The sequence below is a fragment of the Helicoverpa zea genome, chromosome 19 (assembly GCF_022581195.2).
Source record: "Helicoverpa zea isolate HzStark_Cry1AcR chromosome 19, ilHelZeax1.1, whole genome shotgun sequence".
Lineage (NCBI taxonomy): Eukaryota > Metazoa > Arthropoda > Insecta > Lepidoptera > Noctuidae > Helicoverpa > Helicoverpa zea.
In genome coordinates, this window is record NC_061470.1 from 1,833,621 (window position 1) to 1,854,397 (window position 20,777).

The 20,777-nt window shown below is 39.8% G+C and overlaps 1 protein-coding gene across 2 annotated transcripts in view; it reads right to left on the bottom strand.

Moving 5' to 3' along the window:
• LOC124639309 (RILP-like protein homolog) overlaps positions 1-20,777 on the bottom strand; it is a 63,135-nt gene that overhangs the window by 28,932 nt on the left and 13,426 nt on the right. For both annotated transcript variants that reach the window (XM_047176591.1, XM_047176592.1), the window contains exons 2-3: positions 18,259-18,376; positions 4,707-4,846 (exon numbers count right to left, since the gene is read on the bottom strand). In XM_047176591.1, the coding sequence (XP_047032547.1) occupies positions 4,707-4,846; positions 18,259-18,376 (258 nt within the window). The remainder of the gene's footprint in view (positions 1-4,706; positions 4,847-18,258; positions 18,377-20,777) is intronic.

The window sequence follows — 20,777 nt, forward strand, 5'->3', positions numbered from 1 at the left end:
ACCAAACGGAAAAACACGTCTTATTCTAAATTTAAAAAATTTAAACAAATTTATTAATACAAAACATTTTAAATTAGAAGATCTTCGAACAATTATAAAGCTTATATCGAAAGATTGTTTTATGTCAACAATTGATCTTAAAGACGCATATTTTTTAATAAAAATTCACGACAATTCTAAAAAGTATTTAAGGTTTCAATGGAAAGACAACTTATACGAATTCAATGTTTTACCGTTTGGTCTCAATACTGCGCCGTATGTTTTTACTAAAATTATGAAACCAGTTGTCAAATTACTGCGTTGTGCTGGTTATTTGTCAACAATATATTTAGACGATCTATGTCTTATATCACATTCGTATAACGATTGTTATGATAATGTGACTACTACAAAACAATTACTTTGTTCTTTGGGCTTTATTATTAACGAATCAAAAAGTTGTATGATTCCAAGTAACGCCTGTAGATTTTTAGGATTTATTATAAATTCAAACACAATGGAAATCTGTTTACCTCCTGAAAAACGTCAGAAGATAAAAAATGAATTACTAAGATTTAAAAACATCAAAAGATGTAAAATTAGAGATTTTGCTCGTTTAGTAGGTCTTTTAACATCTGCTTGTCCAGTCATTGAATATGGCTGGCTATATACCAAGGAGTTTGAGAGATGTAAATTTCTAAGTCTAGAAGGCGATAATAATTATGAGAAGTTCATGACTGTATCACCTTCTTTAGGTCCAGATTTCAATTGGTGGATAAATTCTATCGATAACTCCGTCTGTAAAATTAAATTTGATGAACATAAATTAGAAATTCAGTCTGACGCCTCAACTACGGGATGGGGTGTAGCCTGTGCGGGAGAAACGGCAAGCGGTAGTTGGAGCCAGGAAGAAAGAAATGAACATATTAATTATTTAGAATTAATGGCTGCATTCATTGGGCTTAAAATTTTTGCTAAAAAATTATTCGGCTGTCAAATCATTCTACGAATTGACAATACTACAGCGATTTCATATATTAATCGCATGGGAGGCGTGCAGTTTCCGCATTTAACCAAACTTACCAAAGAAATATGGCAATGGTGTGAGGCTCGTAATCTGTTCATTTCTGCTTTATATATCCCATCAGTTGAGAACAGCATTGCCGATGCTGAATCGCGACGAGTCCACCCCGACATTGAATGGGAACTAGCAGACAGTGCCTTTCAAAAAATTGTAGAATGCTTTGGTCAGCCTAATATAGATATGTTTGCCAGCCGTATAAATAAAAAATGCCCTAATTACGTGTCATGGCACAAAGACCCTGACGCATATAGCATTAACGCATTTTCTTTATGTTGGTCTAAATGGTATTTTTACGGTTTTCCCCCATTCTCAATCATTCTCAAAACATTGAGAAAGATCATTAGTGATAAAGCTAGAGGAATACTAGTCGTCCCTGCGTGGCCATCACAGCCGTGGTATCCCTTATTTAATAAGCTCCTAGAGAGCCAACCTTTGACAATTCATGCTTCTCAAGGATTGATAATTTCTCATTCCAGCAACCGTCAGATACACCAGCAGATTACCCTGGTTGCCGGAGTCTTGTGCGGGAATCTCTACTGAGAAGAAGTATTCCTCCTGCATCTGTTCACATCATGTTGGCATCACTATCGGAAAATTCCATCAAACAATATGACACTTGTTTGAAGAAATGGCATTTATTTTGTAAAGCCAACAATGTTAATATTTATGAGGCCTCTATCCCAAAAATTATTTATTTTTTTACTGAGCTTTTTCAATCCGGTGCTCAATATGGTACTCTGAACAGTTGCAGATCGGCTTTGTCTTTAATCATTGGTCATCAAATCAGTGAAGATGATCGGGTAAAGAGATTCTTCAAAGGGTTATTTAGACTTCGGCCACCCTTACCCAAATACGATTCGACCTGGGATACCTCATTAGTTATAGAAGCATTGGCTAGCTGGGTGCCTAACGATAATTTACCTTTAGATAAAATTACAAGGAAATTGATTACTATATTGGCACTTGTTACAGCTCACAGAGTTCAAACCCTATCAAAAATTAAAATCGAGAATATTAGTTATTCATCCAATGAAATTCATATTAAAATTCCTGATTTAATAAAAACATCCAGTGTTAAATCAAAACAGCCAATGCTTGTCCTACCATACTTTAGGGAAAGACCCGAAGTATGTCCTGCTAAGTTACTAATTGATTACTTACATGTAACTGAACAATTACGTCATAATCATACCTTTCTCTTTATTAGCACCAAAAAACCACATGGTAAAGTTGGTGCTCAAACATTAAGTAGGTGGATAAAGAGTACTTTAGAGACCTGTGGAATTGACGTTTCCATTTTTTCCGCTCATAGTACCAGGCACGCCAGTACTTCCCGAGCTCATATTATGGGCGTCAATTTAGATTTAATAAGGAAAACTGCCGGATGGTCTGGCACATCTTCAACTTTTGGAAAATTTTATAATAGATCAGTTTCAAATGCTCCCAGAGAAACATTTGCTAGGAGTATCCTAATTGAGGATAATTCATAAATTATTCCCTATTTTTTGTTTGTATAATTAAATAATCTATCTTTAAAACGATATTAAGTTGCGATATGAATAAATCGTTGTTAATTGTGTACCTTTCATTGTTAATAAAAAGATTAGACAATGAATCGGTTTTTTGGTTCTTCCAATAAAATTATGGATTCACCTGTCTTCCTATCCATTTCACAATTTCTTCTTTCTCTCAATATCTACATGTGTTTTAATCTAATCTCGAGAACGAAACACTGAAGCATAATTAATGATTAAACGAACTTACCTGTGAGTGAAGTTCTATCATAATTATGTGAGGTGTTTCGTTCGAAGAGATTAGAGTCCCGCCCTCCCTAAATTTACCCTCAAAATTGTGAAATCGATAGCATATTGTCTTATCTCTGAACTAAATGACGAACCGAACGGAATATTCTATAGGGAAGTGCAGTCTACCCACAATATTTTATTTTTTTATTATTTTTTTCTTTAAACTGAGTGCATAGTGGCGACATTGTGTGTGTGACTACATGTGTTTTAATCTAATCTCTTCGAACGAAACACCTCACATAATTATGATAGAACTTCACTCACAGGTAAGTTCGTTTAATCATTAATAATGTATGCAATCCAGCACACTGCAGTATTTCTTCAAGCAATGAAAATTCCTCGCACGACAAGACCGTCTACATTTCAGTCTGCATTTCTTCAAAAATCAATATACAACTTCTTCTATAACCTAGCCCTCTACTATAAACACGTATTTAAGCATTCCTAACCCTACGACGCAGGCAATAGTCTTTTCATATCAGACATATAAAAGACATGCCTTTACTGCCATACTGCTAACTTTACGACTCTCAACCTTATCGTCATACACATAAAGACTGGGTTGTTAACGCAAGATAATGTTTACGGAGCCTCGTTTCAGGTTTTATGGGGACGCGCGATTTATAGCGCTGAACTTAGACTGGGGGACTGATGAAAAGGTTCCGAGCTAAATTTAGACTGCGTAATAGATTTCTGTCTCCGCGATTAAGTTTTAAGATGTTTGTTTATTGTGAGGATTAGGTTTAGTAAGTAATCCAAGTTATTCGCTTTTCTGAAAGTAGAACCTATCAAAGACAAGGGTATCATGAATATTGGTGGTTATTTTGATCATCTGAAAAATGGGTCCAGCAAAACCTACTCAAACTGCTTGACTAATAGATGTACAAGAGGCTCTCAAAACACCCCAAAGTCTCAGAGAAACAATTTCCAAAGCTTCATAATAAATCTTATTCACCTTCATAACCATACCACACATATTTTCGGCACACCTGTGACCAAAAACATAACATCTACCGAAGTTACGAAAATCCTTTACAACGGCGAAAATTTCGGGACACCAAAATTAGGCGTCGAATTTTCTTACTCTTGTAAAGGTAAAGTAAAAGTTTAAGCAACAAAAAACCCTTAAAGGATTCAGGGCTTAAGAATTGGCCTTCTAAGTTAAGAAAAACGTAATATTAAACTGTACCTTTGTCACTTGAAACTATTACAAGAGACCTCTTGTATTTTGTTCAGAACAAATTCGTTGGGGTTAAAAGACAGTTTGCCGTCGCAAGGGAGATGTTCTAGGCAATTACTTTCTTTTGTTTTTTGCCTAAAATATTCTCTCGTGAGTTTTTAAGGAACATTTGTTGACTATCTCAATTTGGATGGGGCATATCTTAAAAGATTATGATATGAACATCAAGTTTAAGGGGTCTGGTTAACGTGATATAATTTGGTCTGTTATTACAAGACGTGTTATGAACACTGTATGGAAAAGCACAATATATGTAGGACTTCTTTAAATAAATGTAGAACTACTTTTAAGTTAGAAATTACTTATAACATATATGGTACTATTTTCTATGAAAACACGTTCGTAAGTGCCACATCCTCTAAATTCACAAATCACGTGAAAACATCCAAAGTTGTGTCTTGCGTACTCCGCATTTCTCTAGCAAGGTGACATTTTCACAATCATATGAATCTCTTATGAATACTAAAAGCTAGCATCCTCAAACGAACGTCCAAATTGAAACCCAAACCCATACGTCATAAAGTCTAAAATCCATCACATCACAACCCATCAGCATTCGGCATTCCATTCGACATTCAAAAATTCAAACAGTACTCACGCTGTCAATCAGCTGTTGTTTCTCTTGAAGCTGCAACTCTTGGTGACGTAACGTCGCCCGTTGCTTCTCAGCTGTGCTGCTGAGCCGGGACAGAACTTCTTGGTCGTGCTCGCGGGCTGGTGACGGGGGCGCACTTGAGCCTGTGGGAAAGTGGACCTTTAGTGGTTGGGATAAGGTGCATTTTAGATTGTGGGAGATAGGTCGTGGTGTGATTTGGTTTCTAATGGGCACTAAGTCGTCGGTATCGTCATTTGTTTAAGGCAAGATGCGTTTTGTTTTTGTTGATTTACGTATATCTGCATCTCGATAACTTTTCTTTGGTATAAAATTACAAAATAAAAGTCGTTTTAAGTTTGTATGTAAGCAGTAATTGGTCTTCAATTGTTAAGTCAACATTTTATGAATACATGAGTCATGTTTTAATGGTGATCGCCAAATTCAAATCAATTGGGGATAACCCGCGTTCAGAAGTTACAAAGTCTATTGAATGACTTTATTGATCAATAGACTCAATAATTGACACTGTATTACTAAAGGATAAGCATGTATTGTCTACCTAAGTGATGTTTAGTCTGAAACGCAAAGTAAATACAAATGAACACAAATGTTCTCATAATAACTAAATACAATTCGCAGCAGTAACTGGGTCACGTTATTATTATCTGTAGAACAATAAATCTGTTATGTATGTTTGTTTTTGTAATAGAAATACTATTGTTTTGTCTATTTGTAGACACATCCATCACACATTAGTGTTATCGCGATTTGGACTTGCAGGAAGATATAGTTCATGTTTAGTTATTATTGAGAAGACTGATGAAAATATTGTTAATTGAAAAGAAAAAGGTGACGACATAGAAATGCTTTAGTTAATACTTGAATCATGGAGGAAGGAAAGACAGCGGAGATGCCACAAGGAAGGCACGTCAGGCGCCTTCTTGTCGATCAATGTAACGTACGGTAGATGTGATCAGTTAGGAGAACTAACAAGACGACATTGAAGGCGTGCAGTGGCGGAGCTTTTACGTTCCTCGTCCCCCGAACACCCGCATTTTGGCGCCCTACTTTCTTAAGAGATTTTCGTCATTCCTAGTCAATAATGACTAGGAATTTTTGAACATAAGTTCTACATGATTAAAACTAGTGGGAAGCAAAGAGCGCTTTCAGACTAGAGGATTTTGCAACGCATATGTATAACTACTTATAGAAATACTTACTGATACTATTCAAAGTAATACTACAACTAAAAATATTCCCAATAGCAAACGCATCATTAAACCGTGGATAACACCGGGAATACTACGGTGTATAAAGAATCGCAACAAACTACAACTAAACTCACGTTCTGACCCACACAACGAAATTCTAAAAATCACGTACACCCGGTACAGAAACTATTGCAATAGCCTCATCAAAAAAATTAAAAGGAAATATGAAAGAGAATTGCTAGCTGAATCAATAACAAACACAAAATTACTATGGAAAAATATAAAAACACTTACTTATACAAATAAATCAAAAAATCAAAGTGCAGAATTACTAAATATTAAACCTACTGCGTCTGAGTCAGTTAATTACGTAAATAAATACTTTGCGAACATAGGAAAAGAATTAGCTCAACAAATACAACCTAGAATCATTACCAGACCTGATCACCAACAACTCAATCTAAACACACAAATAAATTCATTCGTGCTTTTGGATACCGACACAGAGGAAGTGGAAATAATAATAAGGAACTTGAAGTCTGATAGTGCACCTGGCTGGGATGGTATCTCAACAAGATTTCTAAAATACTTTACCAAAGAACTCGCCCCTGTTATAGCCCATCTGGCTAACATCTGCTTCAGACACGGAGTATTCCCGGACCCCCTGAAACAATCTGTTATTACTCCTGTTCACAAGGGAGGGGACGGAAGCGATGTCAATAATTACAGACCCATCTCGGTGTTGCCAGCCCTGTCTAAAGTAATAGAAAAATTAACCAACACCAGATTAGTGAATTACTTAAATAAGTTTAATATTTTATCCCCAGCACAGTTCGGCTTTAGAAGGGGAATTTCTACTGAGGATGCAGTTGAGGCCCTCACCTCTTTAGTTACTGACCATTTAGATAGAGGGAGGAAATGCCTGACTGTATTTTTAGACCTAAAAAAAGCTTTTGACACCGTTTCCGTTCCCACCTTGGTGAGCAAACTAGAAAAACTCGGGATAAGGGGACCGCCTCTCAATTTTCTTGCAGACTACCTAACAAACAGGAAACAGAGGGTGCGGATCGGAGGATATATTAGTGATGATGCGGATGTGTTATTTGGTGTGCCGCAGGGTAGTGTATTGGGCCCCACGCTATTTTTAGCCTATATTAACGATCTCTGTAACCTTAAAGTTGAAAATGCAAAGATATTTTCATACGCTGATGACACTGCCGTAGTTTTCCACGGGCACAGTTGGTCAGATGTGAAAAGTAAGGCAGAGAAAGGTATGACCCAAATTGCGGCTTGGCTCGTTAACAACCTCCTCACGTTAAATACCGCGAAAACCAACTACATATGCTTCTCCATCTACAAAAAATCACAACCTGATGAATCTTTCAACATTAAAGTCCACTCATGTGATACAGCTTCACCTGGTAATTGTACCTGCCCCTCGGTAACCAAAGTGGTAGATACAAAATACCTAGGCGTAATTATTGACCACAGATTATCGTGGTACTCTCATGTTGAACATGTTACTGGAAGAATTAGGAAATTGGGATGGATTTTTAAAACATTGAGACACATAGTACCGACAAACATCAAAAGGAAATCTGGCTCTCACAGAAATATACTAAATGAAATATATATCTCTCTAGCACAATCCGTTATATCTTATTGCATCACAGTATGGGGCGGGGCTGCAAAATCTAGTTTTATACATGTTGAACGAGGACAACGTGCCGTGATAAAAATAATGTACTTCAAAAGGATGAGATACCCTACTGAAATGCTGTATCAAGACAGTGAACTTCTTTCTGTTAGAAAACTATATATTTTACAAACTTTTCTAAAAAAACACAAAAATCTGCCATATGATCCAGGTACCACAACAAGAAGACGGAAAGATCTCATAGCACAGGTTCCACAAACAAGAACTAAATTTGCCGCCATTCAGTACAGTACACGCTCATGTCAACTTTATAATAGAATAAATAAGAAGATATTTGTACACAATAAACATTTACACGAATGTAAAAAAATTATAACTAATTGGATAAAAACACTAAATTACGAAGACACTGAGGCACTATTACAACACACAAAATGAAACTAACATACGCATACACACACACTTATATTTACACACACACACACACAAACACACACACACACACACACACACACACACACACACACACATGCACAGACACATGTACATACACAAGCGTGCAGTTTAAATCTAAGTTTTTTTATTTTATTTATAGCATATTGATGTAGAAGAGCGGAGTGTCCTAATACAGGCATTATTTGCTTAAAAGGAGGCTCCTATCACCAACTATGTTAAACCTCTTAAAACATAAATAAAGATTTTGTATTTTTGTATTTGTATTTGTATTTGTATATGCGCTAGATTATGTCACACGCGACACATTCCACGCGGCACAACCTGTCTTGTAGTTAAAGATGTTATAGTTGGGCTTCGTTCCGAGTTTTTATTGAAAAAACGATTGGAAGTAAAATAGTATAATCCGTACACAAAAAAACACAATACAATATTTAACACAAGGGAGCTTAAGCACCGGCACGCGAGCGACGCGGGCGTCCGTCAACAACCGGAGCGCATGCGTCGTGCTTCGCGGTTGCTCGTGCACTGTCGGCTCTCCGCGCGCGCCGCAAAAGCTGCGCGGCTGTTCCACTTTTAATTATTTCGGTAGCGAGCCGGCGCGCGTCTTAATCTAGAGGGGCGCGGAGGGGCAATAGGCAAGGTCCGCGCTACATCCTCCCCCTCCAAGTCAGCGGAAACTTGTGGAGCTGGCTTGGGAAACGACTTTTTTGGTCTACCCCTACTCCTAACTTGAGCCAGATCAGATTCACCTATGTAAGGTGACAGGAGGCTGGCATGGCACTTGCCGCGAGGTTTATTATTCTTGTCCACGATTTCGTACGTGGTTGGAGATACTATTTTCACTATACGAAACGGGCCTTCGCGACGCGGTGCGAACTTACTAGTACAGCCTTTTTCGGCCTGACTAAGGCGATGGCTATCCACGAGGACGAGGTCACCCTCACGATAATCGGGTCCGGGTCTACGGCTTTTATCCGCAGCTTCCTTACGGATGTCCTGCTGTCGCTCGATTCGCCACTTCACTTCTTGCAAGCGACTTGCATATTCTTTGAGATACGGCGTAATTTGAGGCACATAATTCTCTTGGTCTATGACCGTCCTTAAGTCGTGGGCTACGTCCACCGGGGACCTAAACTGGCGTGCGAATGTTAGAAAGGCAGCTGTATGACCAGTACCCTGATTAGGTGCTGTATTCAACGCGAATCGAACAGCTGGCAATGCCTCAGGCCAACGTCGATGTTCTGGGTCTATTAAGATAGCCAGCATCTCTTTCATTTCCCGATTTTTCCTCTCTGTGGGATTGGCCTGGGGATGGTAAATTGGCGTCAGATTCTGATTCACTCCGAGAACGTACATAGCCTTCTGCATTACGGCCGAGACAAATTGGGTACCATTGTCGGAGATCACCCGACGGGGAAAACCATATCTTAGGAAAACTTCTTCAATTAATATTTTAGCGCAACTTTCTGCGTTGGCTACGGCTAACGGGAACAACTCCACCCATCTGCTCGCAGTATCCTCGATCAGAAAGATCCATTTCTCGCCCTTACTACCCTCAGGAAGAGGTCCAAACAGATCCATAGCGAGAACTTCAAATCGCTGTTGCGGGACAGGCGTTTGCAGTAGGCCGGCCGGTTTAAAATTGGTTGCCTTAAATTTCTGGCATAGATCACAAGCCTTAAGATACCTTGCTACGTATTGACGCATATTAGGGAAGTAAAATCGTTCCTTAATCTTCTTAAGAGTGCGTTCCAAGCCCAAATGTCCAGCTGTGGGAGCGTCGTGGAGTTCTTTCATAATCTCCTCGCGCATCGACTCGGGCACCACCAGCTGGGGCTCTTCGGATTCACCATCCGGATCGAAGCGGAACAAAACACCTTGTGAAAGATAGTACCCACGATCCGTCCATCTGTTGTATGCATCGTTCTCTTCGAAATCCGTGAGTATTTTCTTGATTCCAGGATCTTCGAGCTGAGCTACTCGCAACTCTTCGGAGCTTTTGTGAGGTAAGTCTACTGAGATGGGACACAGATCACAGGTATTGACATCGACCTCTGATGCCTGGCATACCGGACGGCTAAGAGTGTCAGCGACTACGTTGACCTTACCTGGAGTATATTCTATGTCCAGGTTATAAGATTGAATTTTCAGGGCCCATCGAGCTAAGCGGCCACTTGGTGTCTTCAGTGACAGCAACCACTTCAGTGGCTGATGATCGGTGGCGACGCGAACTTCGGCGCCTTCCAGGTAACCCCGAAACTTTTCTAGAGCCCATACCACAGCTAAAGCTTCCCGCTCCGTTGTGGAGTAATTTTGCTCTGCTGACGTTAACAGTCTACTGGCATACTCAATAGGCTTCTCAGACTTTGGATCCGGACCCTGCATTAACACTGCACCTAGTGCATAAGCACTGGCATCTGTGCGTAGAATAAATGGCTGGTCAAAGTCTGGCTGTCGCAGGATGGGACTAGTGGTAAGTCTTCGCTTGAGCTCGTTGTAGGCATAGTCTTCCTCTTCAGTCCATTTCCAAGGTTTATTCTTCTTGGTGAGGTCGGTCAAGGGTTGCGCAATTTCAGAGAACTGACTAATAAATTTGCGAAACCATGAACAAGTTTGTAAAAACGTTTTAAGTTGTTTCAAATTAGTCGGTGGGGCCATATCCACCACGGCTTGTACCTTCTTTGGATCGGGTTCGATTCCTTTAGCGGTAATGACGTGTCCAAGGTAGGCTACTCTCTCTCGAGCAAATACGCATTTTTCTCTATTTGCCTGGAGATTAAATTGACGTAGACGATCAAATACCTGGTGTAAATCTTGCAGATGCGCATCCAGGTCTGCTGAGATAACCAGAATATCGTCTAAATAAGCCACGACAGTCACATCCTTCAATCCAGTACGAAAACGATCCATCAATCGCTGAAATGTTGAAGGTGCATTCTTTAATCCAAACGGCATGCGTTTAAATTGAAACGTTCCGAAAGGGGAAACGAACGCCGTCTTATGTCTGTCTTCCGGGGCCACTTCAACCTGCCAGTAGCCTGATTTTAAATCTATGGTGGACATCACACAATTACTCTTTGTGGAAAACAGAATGTCATCGATCAGGGGCAGCGGGTATTTATCTGTACGTGTCACCGCATTTAACTTCCTGTAATCAACGCAAAATCTTATTTCACCATTCTTCTTAGGAACCAGGACAATCGGGGAAGTCCATTCTGACTCGGCTTCCTCAATGACTTCGAGTTCCAACATCTTATCAATTTCGGCCTTAATAATTTCCTTCTTTGCCGGATTCATACGATAAGGCGGCGTAGAAATAGGCGCGGCGTTACCTGTATCGATCCTGTGTAGGGCAAAGGGCGTCGGCCCTCCCCCTGCACTGAAGACATCGCTGTTCTTTTCTAGCAGTGCAGCCAATTTCGACCTATCCGCTGATGACAGGAGAACGCCCTCGGACTCGCGGAGACCCATCGCAGAACTAGTTACCACACGATCCTCGCATTCATATTGTAAATCGCATGAGCCTACATCGCGTAAAGTGAACCGATTCTTAGCAAAATCGAGTACCATGCCAGCGTCCTGTATAAAATTCATTCCTAACAATGACTCAGTTGCGCCAGGCAGGACCATGAAGAGTGTGTCAATTGCCACTCCCCGCACCTTTACAATGGTTGAGGCTACTTCTACGATTTGAACGCGCAGCGTTCCATCCGCGAATTTAAGTTCCGTTTCTACACTTTGAAACAATTGGCCATTGGCCCGCATATGTTTAGCTAAACTTTCACTGGCAACGGATTGTTTCGCACCAGTGTCTAATAAAGCGGTACCGTTAGCACCAAACACTTCTATACTTAATAGGGGACGCACACGCGGTTTAAATACAGTATTACACGCTGACAACGACTGAAATGTAGATGTCGACGGCGCAGAACGTCTTTCCTTGCACACGCTGCAGTTTGACCTCGTAACACCGGGCGCACCGCATCCGAAACATGTTAGAGAAGGGCGCAGCTCCGGTTGTGCAACTGCAGCTGGTTCGTTCTTAACTGGCTCCTGCGCGGGATTACTTTTATTTAATAATTTACGGCACTCTTCCTTTAGGTGGCCGAACATTTTACAAAATGAGCACCTCGGTCTGACCCTGATTTGAGGGGCTTGGTCCACAGTTCTGGTCGCAGGAGTATATGAAGACGTCGACGGGTGGACGAGTGGAGGCATCGGGGCGGCTGTCGCAGGTTGTGCCCTTCTCGCAGGTGCAGGAGCGCGCACTTCCTCGAGCACATCCTCCACTGACCGGGCGTGCTGTAGTAGCTCGGAAAACGTGGAGAAAGAGTTTCTCGCTACTCGCTCGCGTATTCTTCTATTAAGGAGCCCGTACACCATATCCAGTTGTACTGGGTTTTCAGGTAGGGTGCGCGGCGGTAACTGAGCAATAAGTGCTCTTACTCTGCACACGAAAACGTCCGTGCGCTCCTCAGCTTGCTCTCGACTAAAGATCTCTCTGTAGACTCTGTGAGGCGGAAGTCGTGGACCAAAAGTCTGCTGAAGTAACAGAATGGCTTCCTGCCAAGTCGCGACTGAGTGACGAACTCCTTGCCACCAGGTAGCTGCAAAATCAGTCAGCAGCATTGGCAGGCCTCTTAGTGCAATCTCGTCACTAACACCAACACAGTCCTTGTAAATCTGCACGGCGTCGGTAAAGGCACGTACATCACCGGACCCATTGTATCTCGCCGAGCAATTTGACAAGTTTGCACTTACAGATGGGAGCGGCGCGCCTTGTGCAGGCTGCGACCGTAACGCTTGTAGCAAGGATAGCAATTGGTGGTCCGTCATGACCACGGGTGTTGGCATAGGTTGTTGCGGTGAGGCGACGGGCGGAGCATGCCCGTGCTGTGGCATAGCGCAGTAGCCATGCAGCTCACGCCCGTACAGCGGCGGTGGTGAAGAGGCCGGGGCGCCGGCGGACGCAGGGCGTCCTGCCAGCGGTGGCGTTGCCGATCTCACGACGACGAAAAACGCACCTCCCTCCGTATTAGACGGCGTCGCACCGTCCAGCTGCCCACTAGGCGCGGGGTACGGTTCTGCTGGCTGCTGTGTTAAGCGCGAAGCACTATTCGTACGTGAACGCGTAAGCACCATGGTATTTTGTAACAAATTTTCAATAAAAAATCCAGAACTCGTTCGAACGTCACTGTCACTGATTTTGTTTTTTTTTCCAGTGAAGTTTGTACTCGAAAACGGCCTCGACGTTGGGCGCCACGTATAGTTGGGCTTCGTTCCGAGTTTTTATTGAAAAAACGATTGGAAGTAAAATAGTATAATCCGTACACAAAAAAACACAATACAATATTTAACACAAGGGAGCTTAAGCACCGGCACGCGAGCGACGCGGGCGTCCGTCAACAACCGGAGCGCATGCGTCGTGCTTCGCGGTTGCTCGTGCACTGTCGGCTCTCCGCGCGCGCCGCAAAAGCTGCGCGGCTGTTCCACTTTTAATTATTTCGGTAGCGAGCCGGCGCGCGTCTTAATCTAGAGGGGCGCGGAGGGGCAACAGGCAAGGTCCGCGCTACAATGTCATCATTTCAACCGGTAGTTGTCAATTGTTTTATCGACAACCAGGGGGAATAATCCATGCGTTAAAAAAGGCCTTATAGTTTTTTGTGAAGCCAACTTGGAGTTATGAATGAAAAGGATCATCTGCAAAATTGAGCATGTCCTAAGATTTCATTCTTGGCGCAATATGTGTCATACTAGATATTTGGTAGTTAACCTATTAGACCTGTCATAATATCAACGTAGTTAACCTATAAGTTTAGACCTTAATAAATATCTTGTCTATACAAAAAAGTTACTTCTTATGAATCACTATAACATAATAATATGACACAATATTGATGTCATCTCCACAAATGTAATGATGAGTTAAGGTAATAGCAAAAAATACCAGAAGTGTACAAGAATATGCGCAAATGTTTGGTTTAGCAACAATAGTTACCGTTGACGTAAGTAAATATTATAATTTAGATGACGATTGAGATTATAACAGACATCAAGACCCCAGTGTTGTAGAAACGATAGAAAATTGAAATAGGTACATATTGCTTTTTAAGTATATCTTGGACAGCAATGGCTGATAAAAAGGTGAAGGAAAACATCTCGAGGACATTGAGCAAGCGTGGTGATTAATGCTCAATCCCTCTCCGTGTGAGAGGCGGCCTGTGCCCAGCAGTTGGACGAAAAAAGGCTGTTATAGTTACAGTCACTTATTGCTTTAAACTTTTAAATTGTTTTGATTAAGGAAAAGTTTGGACTTAAATAAAAAAAAAACTAAAGGATTAAGTTCTCTACCAACTGTTTTCAGCTCCTAGTCAAATTAGCCTTTAATTCAAAATTCCAGGCCGAATTTGAAATGAAGAGCAAATAAAAGTCATAAAGACTAAAATTCCACTACACCCGGATGTCCATGGAATGCCTGATATATCACAAAAAGTGACTATCAGCCGACCTCGCAATGTAAGCAAAGCGATCAAGCCCGACTTCCCATTAAAACGGTAATGGCCTATACTAAAAACACCATCACTTTCAAGTGATGCATACTTAAAGCACATCGATACTACGGGAATACCAATGTTGTAAAAGTCGTGGTGTCCTAGTGGGTAAAGAACCAACCTCTCGGGTGTGGGTTTGATTCCAGGTCAGGCAAGTAGCAATGCAACTTTTCTAAGTTTGTATGTACTTTCTAAGTATATCTTGGTCACCAATGGCTGATAAAAAGGTGAAGGTAAACCTGGACTATAAAGTCTGAAATCACCAACCCGCATTGAGCAAGCGTGGTGATTAATTCTCAATCCTTCTCCGTGAAAGAGGAGGCCGCAGCCCAGCAGAGGGACGATAAAAAAGGCTGTAACAGTAACAGTAGCGGTGTAAAGTTTATTCAGGAAAGGAAAAGAAAGGAGGAAAGTTGTTTGCTCAAGAACTACAGGACTGATTTATCGAGGAACGCTATGAGTTTTATCCAGGTGCGCAGACTAATTCACACAGCACGCAGATAAAACCGCGCAGGCTGACGGTATTAGACCATAAGAGAAAGGACATGTTACCACATAAGGAAATTGTAATACAGCACGAATTGATGTAATAACACCATTGTTACTGTTACTCAATGTAAGATATCATCGTGTGGGACCATGTTCTTATGAAGACGGACAATGTTTTGTAAGGAAGTCATCTTCACACGATATGGTGGCAAAGGTGAGGAAGTTCAGCTGTGTTTAATACAATATTTTGTGGAAAGCAGAAGATAAATTAACAATTATGCATGTTGTAATGTCATAATTCTTCTTGGTGAACATTTACTGGTAACATTCAAGACATTGTAATCCATCTTGAAAGAAGGGTAAAAGACCAAAACTTCCACAAATCTGAACTCTGTTCTACACTGAGTAAATATGTGATTTTTCTTTGTACATATCAGTTCAAATACTTATAATTTTATTTCAGATAGCTAGATGACAAAATAGTAAATTCAACTAGCTTGCAGAAAAAACAGGCCCAGAAAACCTAGAGAGAATTCTCAAATTAAATGTTACATGGGAAAACTTCTTTTAGCAAAGAGGAATGTGTGCACACACACATTCACAAGAAAATATTCCATTTCAGTAGTTTGCTTTCAAAATGGAAATTCCTAAGAAAAGCGAGTGTACGCGAACATTCTTTGTGGCAGTTAGTATCAAAGATTGAAATGTTTAGTGTTCATATTAAGTATTCTAAGAAACAAGGAATATATACATATATAGTAAGTTCAACTCAGTCTTGCGCGCGGCCTTATGTGTGGGTAACCCTTGTACATATACAGTGACTTTGTGTGCGTGACAAGAGGTACAGTCGGGTACAAATACAGTTATTTAGGGGTTACGGCTGTTTAAAGAAAACAGTTATTACGTAATTTAATGTTTATTTATTTATAATGATTCTGAATCGCTCCTTGAAAAATCAAATGATGAATTTTGCATTTTTAGTCCACACTTTTATTTATTGTCCTCGTACCCCGAGCTAGAAAATATGTAAGAAGTATTTAATTCATCTTAGATATTTCACCTCATTTATTTCTTAGGTACTGTCAATGTCAATTTGAAAAAAACGTATGAGAAAATAATGAAAAACTGTAAAATGTAATAATAAAAAGCTTTGAATGTTGTTTCATTTTTTGAAACGCTACCTGACTCCTTAAACATTTTCTCCGTGAAGAACTAGACATTTTTGTAAACGACTGTACCCATAAGAAAAAGCGATAAGAACACGTCATGCTCGGACGACGTCACTGTCACACGAACGAAAGTTGTATATTTACAAGCCGACACACACATAGGGCCGCGCGCAAATCTGAGTTGAACTATCTATACCTCTATATAATAAAACATCAAAAAGGAAAAACTTGAATCTAGACTACTATTTTGAAAGCATACATAAGAAAATTGGCATCAATTTTTATCACCGTTATCTCCTTATATCCGAAATATTTTCTTCAGCTATTTGTGTTATTGATATTAATATTTTCTTTACAGATAAAAATGATTTAGCCTATTTTAGTTTGCAAATGCGTCTTTGTTTTGTACTGAGAATCTAAATCGTAACAAGTTACTGCATATTTCTACAAAGGACGGATATATTTTTATCTAAAACTTTTTTGTCAATAACAAACGAGAAATGTCCGACCTATGAAGCTCAGCAGTCCCAAAGGAAACACTTTTACATCAAAACTCGGACAAAACTAATCAGAAAACGTTGTACCACCAAATATAGCTTTGTCCATTTTTTATTCACTGCTACACAAATATACGCAATTAATGAAATGTACGTGTTTCGGAGGACACGATAAACTGTAGGTCCCGGCTGTCATTTGAACATCTTTGGCAGTCGTTACGAGTAGTCAGAAGCCAGTAAGCCTGACAACCAGACTTATCAAGGGGTATCGGGTTACCCGCGTAACTAGGTTGAGGAGGTTCCTTGTAAAATAGGTGCTTAGCTACATCCGGTTTAACTGGAAGCTGACCCTAACATAGTTGGAAAAAGGTTCGGCAGATGGATGACGAATGTTCAATAATAAAAATGGGTCAGTCCGAAAATATCTTCCAATCTGCACATTTTTAATTAACATATTGAAATGAAAACTGTTTTATGCTTCATAGTAGCCAGAATTTCAGAACTCACCCTATTCAAATATGTTAAAATATTAATGAATAGCGACCTGGATTTTAAGCACGTGAGTGTATCACACTCGTGTCTAGTACTACGTATTAATATTCCGTGTTTCAAACGAAATACTGAGAACCTGAGAAAACTATATCTGTAGTTATGAAAATTAAAAGGAAAGAGTCAAGATCAGCCTTTTTATCGTCCCACTGCAGGGCACAGGCCTCTATCTAACACAGAGAACGATTGAGCATTAATAATCACGCTTGCACGATGCGTGTTGGTGATTCCAGACATCATTGTCCAAGTTTCCTTGAGATGTTTTCCTTCAAATTTAATCAGTCATTTATCATCCAAGATACACTTTGAAAGTACATACAAGCTTAGAAAAGTTGCAATGGAACTTGCCTGATCTAGTACTTTCTCTGATATCTTATTAATAGAATATAAACATTGATAGCTACTCTGTAGTGACCACAAACACTTATCTTTTAGGGCAAGTCAATCATTCCACAACTGGGAATAAAGTCAGGCCGTCTCTAGGGACGCATAAGGCTAGACCGAGAAGGAATCTAATCAGACACGATGTGGGCGGTAGGCACTAACTTTTATTTTTGGAAAGGCCTCAAAAAATGCGTGAAGGCTCGAAGATAGAGGTTTGTGCGGATGACAATTTCGTGGGTGTTATGAGATAAAATGGAGCTGTCTGAATGTTATGTAGGTGAACTATTTGACTTTGTCGATGATAAAACTAATAATCGTAGATTTGTCTAAAAATCTAGTGGGAAAAAGTAATGTTGACGGACAAGGCAGTGAAAATTATACTAACACTAGAAAATAAGTATAGTCTTTTCTACTAGGACACGAGCGGTAGTACTGACTGATGATCAAGAAATCAAAAAGGAATGTGACTTCGTCTATAATTGGCACTGTGACATGGAAACGGCGCAAGATTTCACAAGACAGCCCCACCATCATTGGAAGATGACACACAGATCTTGTCCTTTAGAATCCCTCAAAAAGTTTAAATTTTTACCGTCTGCAGGCGCATTGATAGTTCTCCGTAGACGTTTGTTCTCGTCTTGTAGTCTTGCCACGGCAGTCACCAGCTCCGCTGACTCTGTCCGCCATTGTTCTTCGATTGCTTCTATTTCCTGGGAAACAAAGGAAAAAACATTCAAGAATTTTGAATGTAACATCTACATAGACTGAGACTTCAAGTCTAGTATTGGCATAAATACTTTTTGGAATGGATAGTATATAACACAGATTACAGATTAGAAGATATTGCGTGTACACTGTAGATTAATCAGTGGCGAGGAGTCTTCAAAGCATCCGAATAAAATTAGACCGAAAAGTTTTACCTAGCTAGAGAACTCTCTACTTTGAAAATGAAACAAAGTTTGTTTCAGCTTTCATATTACTGAAAGCCGTTATTAAAAGGTAGCTCTATAATTTTCGGTTTAGAAATAAAAGGCCAGTTTTCAACCCAATTCAATTTACCGCGCCGAACAAATCAATCACGCCTAAATACACTCCATGGGCCTGTTTCAACTACTTACAAATTCATAGCCCGGTAGCCTTTTAGCCAGTATATCGAGATTTTAATCAAAAGCCACGCTTTACACGGCCGGTAAACCAATAAAGCCCAATCACGGTTAACTAGGTTGGACGTTAAAAAATAAACCCTCATGCGTTGATGTTTGCACATCAAACATAGGGACCGCAAACGGGAATTTAATGAAATGGTTACTGGAATTCCTAAATCGCCTAAATACGCTTATGTAAAAGCTAAATCCAAAAAGGATTTCACTGGGTCGTACGAAGCATAGACATAACAGTCTCTGGTGGCTACTGATATAAAATATAATGTACATATTTATAAAAGCCCTTTCGAGACCTATGTTCTGGATTTATATTCAGAAACGAATCCAATAAATACCATTATTGGAAGCATCAGTTCTGATATTAAAACGTGACCCAACCAACCGTGTTAATTGTTCAACTGACGAATAATGCAGATTGTTCGAACAAAATATTCGTCACTATAATTGCCTCATCTCTCACCTCGTTTAATTATAAACAGTTTTCAAGTCACAAAAAACGGAGCTTTTATTAATTAGGATTTTGTACTGATTACGAGGATGGACGCTCTAAGTGATAATTACTGGCATGCAAATACTTTAGCACAAAGATGATTTAAAGCTATTGGCAGTTACAATAAAATAGCAAACACACTTAGTAACAATAAACATGTCATCGATATAAACGAGTACATCACACTGAAGACACGTAACATTCCTACTTGTTACGACTCCATATCTGATACAGAATTATTATTTTTTCACGTATTCTCTGAATATAACAAATACGTTCGTGACAGATGTTCAATTTCACTGGCTATGTGCTAAGACATACAATTCAACAGCTAATGAGTTGAACCAGCCAAGCGTGCTGATTGATGAATGAATACATAATCAAATGCATAACGGACAGTTTTATTGCTAAAAGTCTCCCATGGACCGTTATAACAATATGCCTATGTATATTAAAATGAAAAAGAGGAAACATTTTTTTGTTTGCTTGTACCTAATCCGAAACTACTGATCGAAAAATTATTTCACTGTTAAAAGCTAAAGCTACACTCTTACCGAGTTTATCCCGATAAGGGCAGTAGTTCTCAAGCAACGCGGGTGAAACCGCGGGTAGATGGCTAGTATTATAATACAGGGTAACATGGATCCCAGCAACGTCAAAGTTTATCAATAAATTTTCGTCAATGTTTGAAGGGGTCTAAAATTAGAGCCATTCTGATCCATATAGAGTTAGGAGATTGTTTGAAAGACTGGAGGTAAATAACAATTTGAAGGAACATGGATAGATTTTGGAACTTTCTCGCTCCGCCCATAGAATCCATTTTAATAACACTCCAACCTCAATATACAAATATAGCCATTCAGACTAAGATATTGCCCAAACAAAAGAAAGAAATTATCTATTATGTTTAACAACAATATAATACAGACAAACACTGAACCGTGACAGCCATGCTCACAAATTCTTGCTTTAGAATTGGCAGTCCGAAGCCACTGCGAATTCGCTCTAGCATCATAAAATATGAAACTTAGTGTCCGTAGTAATAAACTGACAGACAGGCTTGACCGTCCCTCGACTCCCACAAATCTAAATGACGTCACTTCTCATTAAGTTCAGGCGCTCGTTCCTAACAACGCAAATATTCGGTTGGCTTAATTTTTTGAACAACTTTGTGCGAATAATTTCCTGCCCTTTTCCAGATCGGTAAACAGGAGTCACTTCATTGGAGTGGTATTTCAATGTGATCGTAATCTACAGGACTTCATAAATAAGTTCCACTTTTCGATTGGGGAAATCGACGTTAAAAGGAAACCGGAAAATATTGGAAAATGTTGTAAACAAGTTCAGTGGTCTGACTGTGAAAATTAATTTTGCGCATTCATTGTTGACAATTTGCGTCACATATTACTACCTTTAAAATTACATAAACATCATCGTCACGGTCCCCTCTGCAATTTG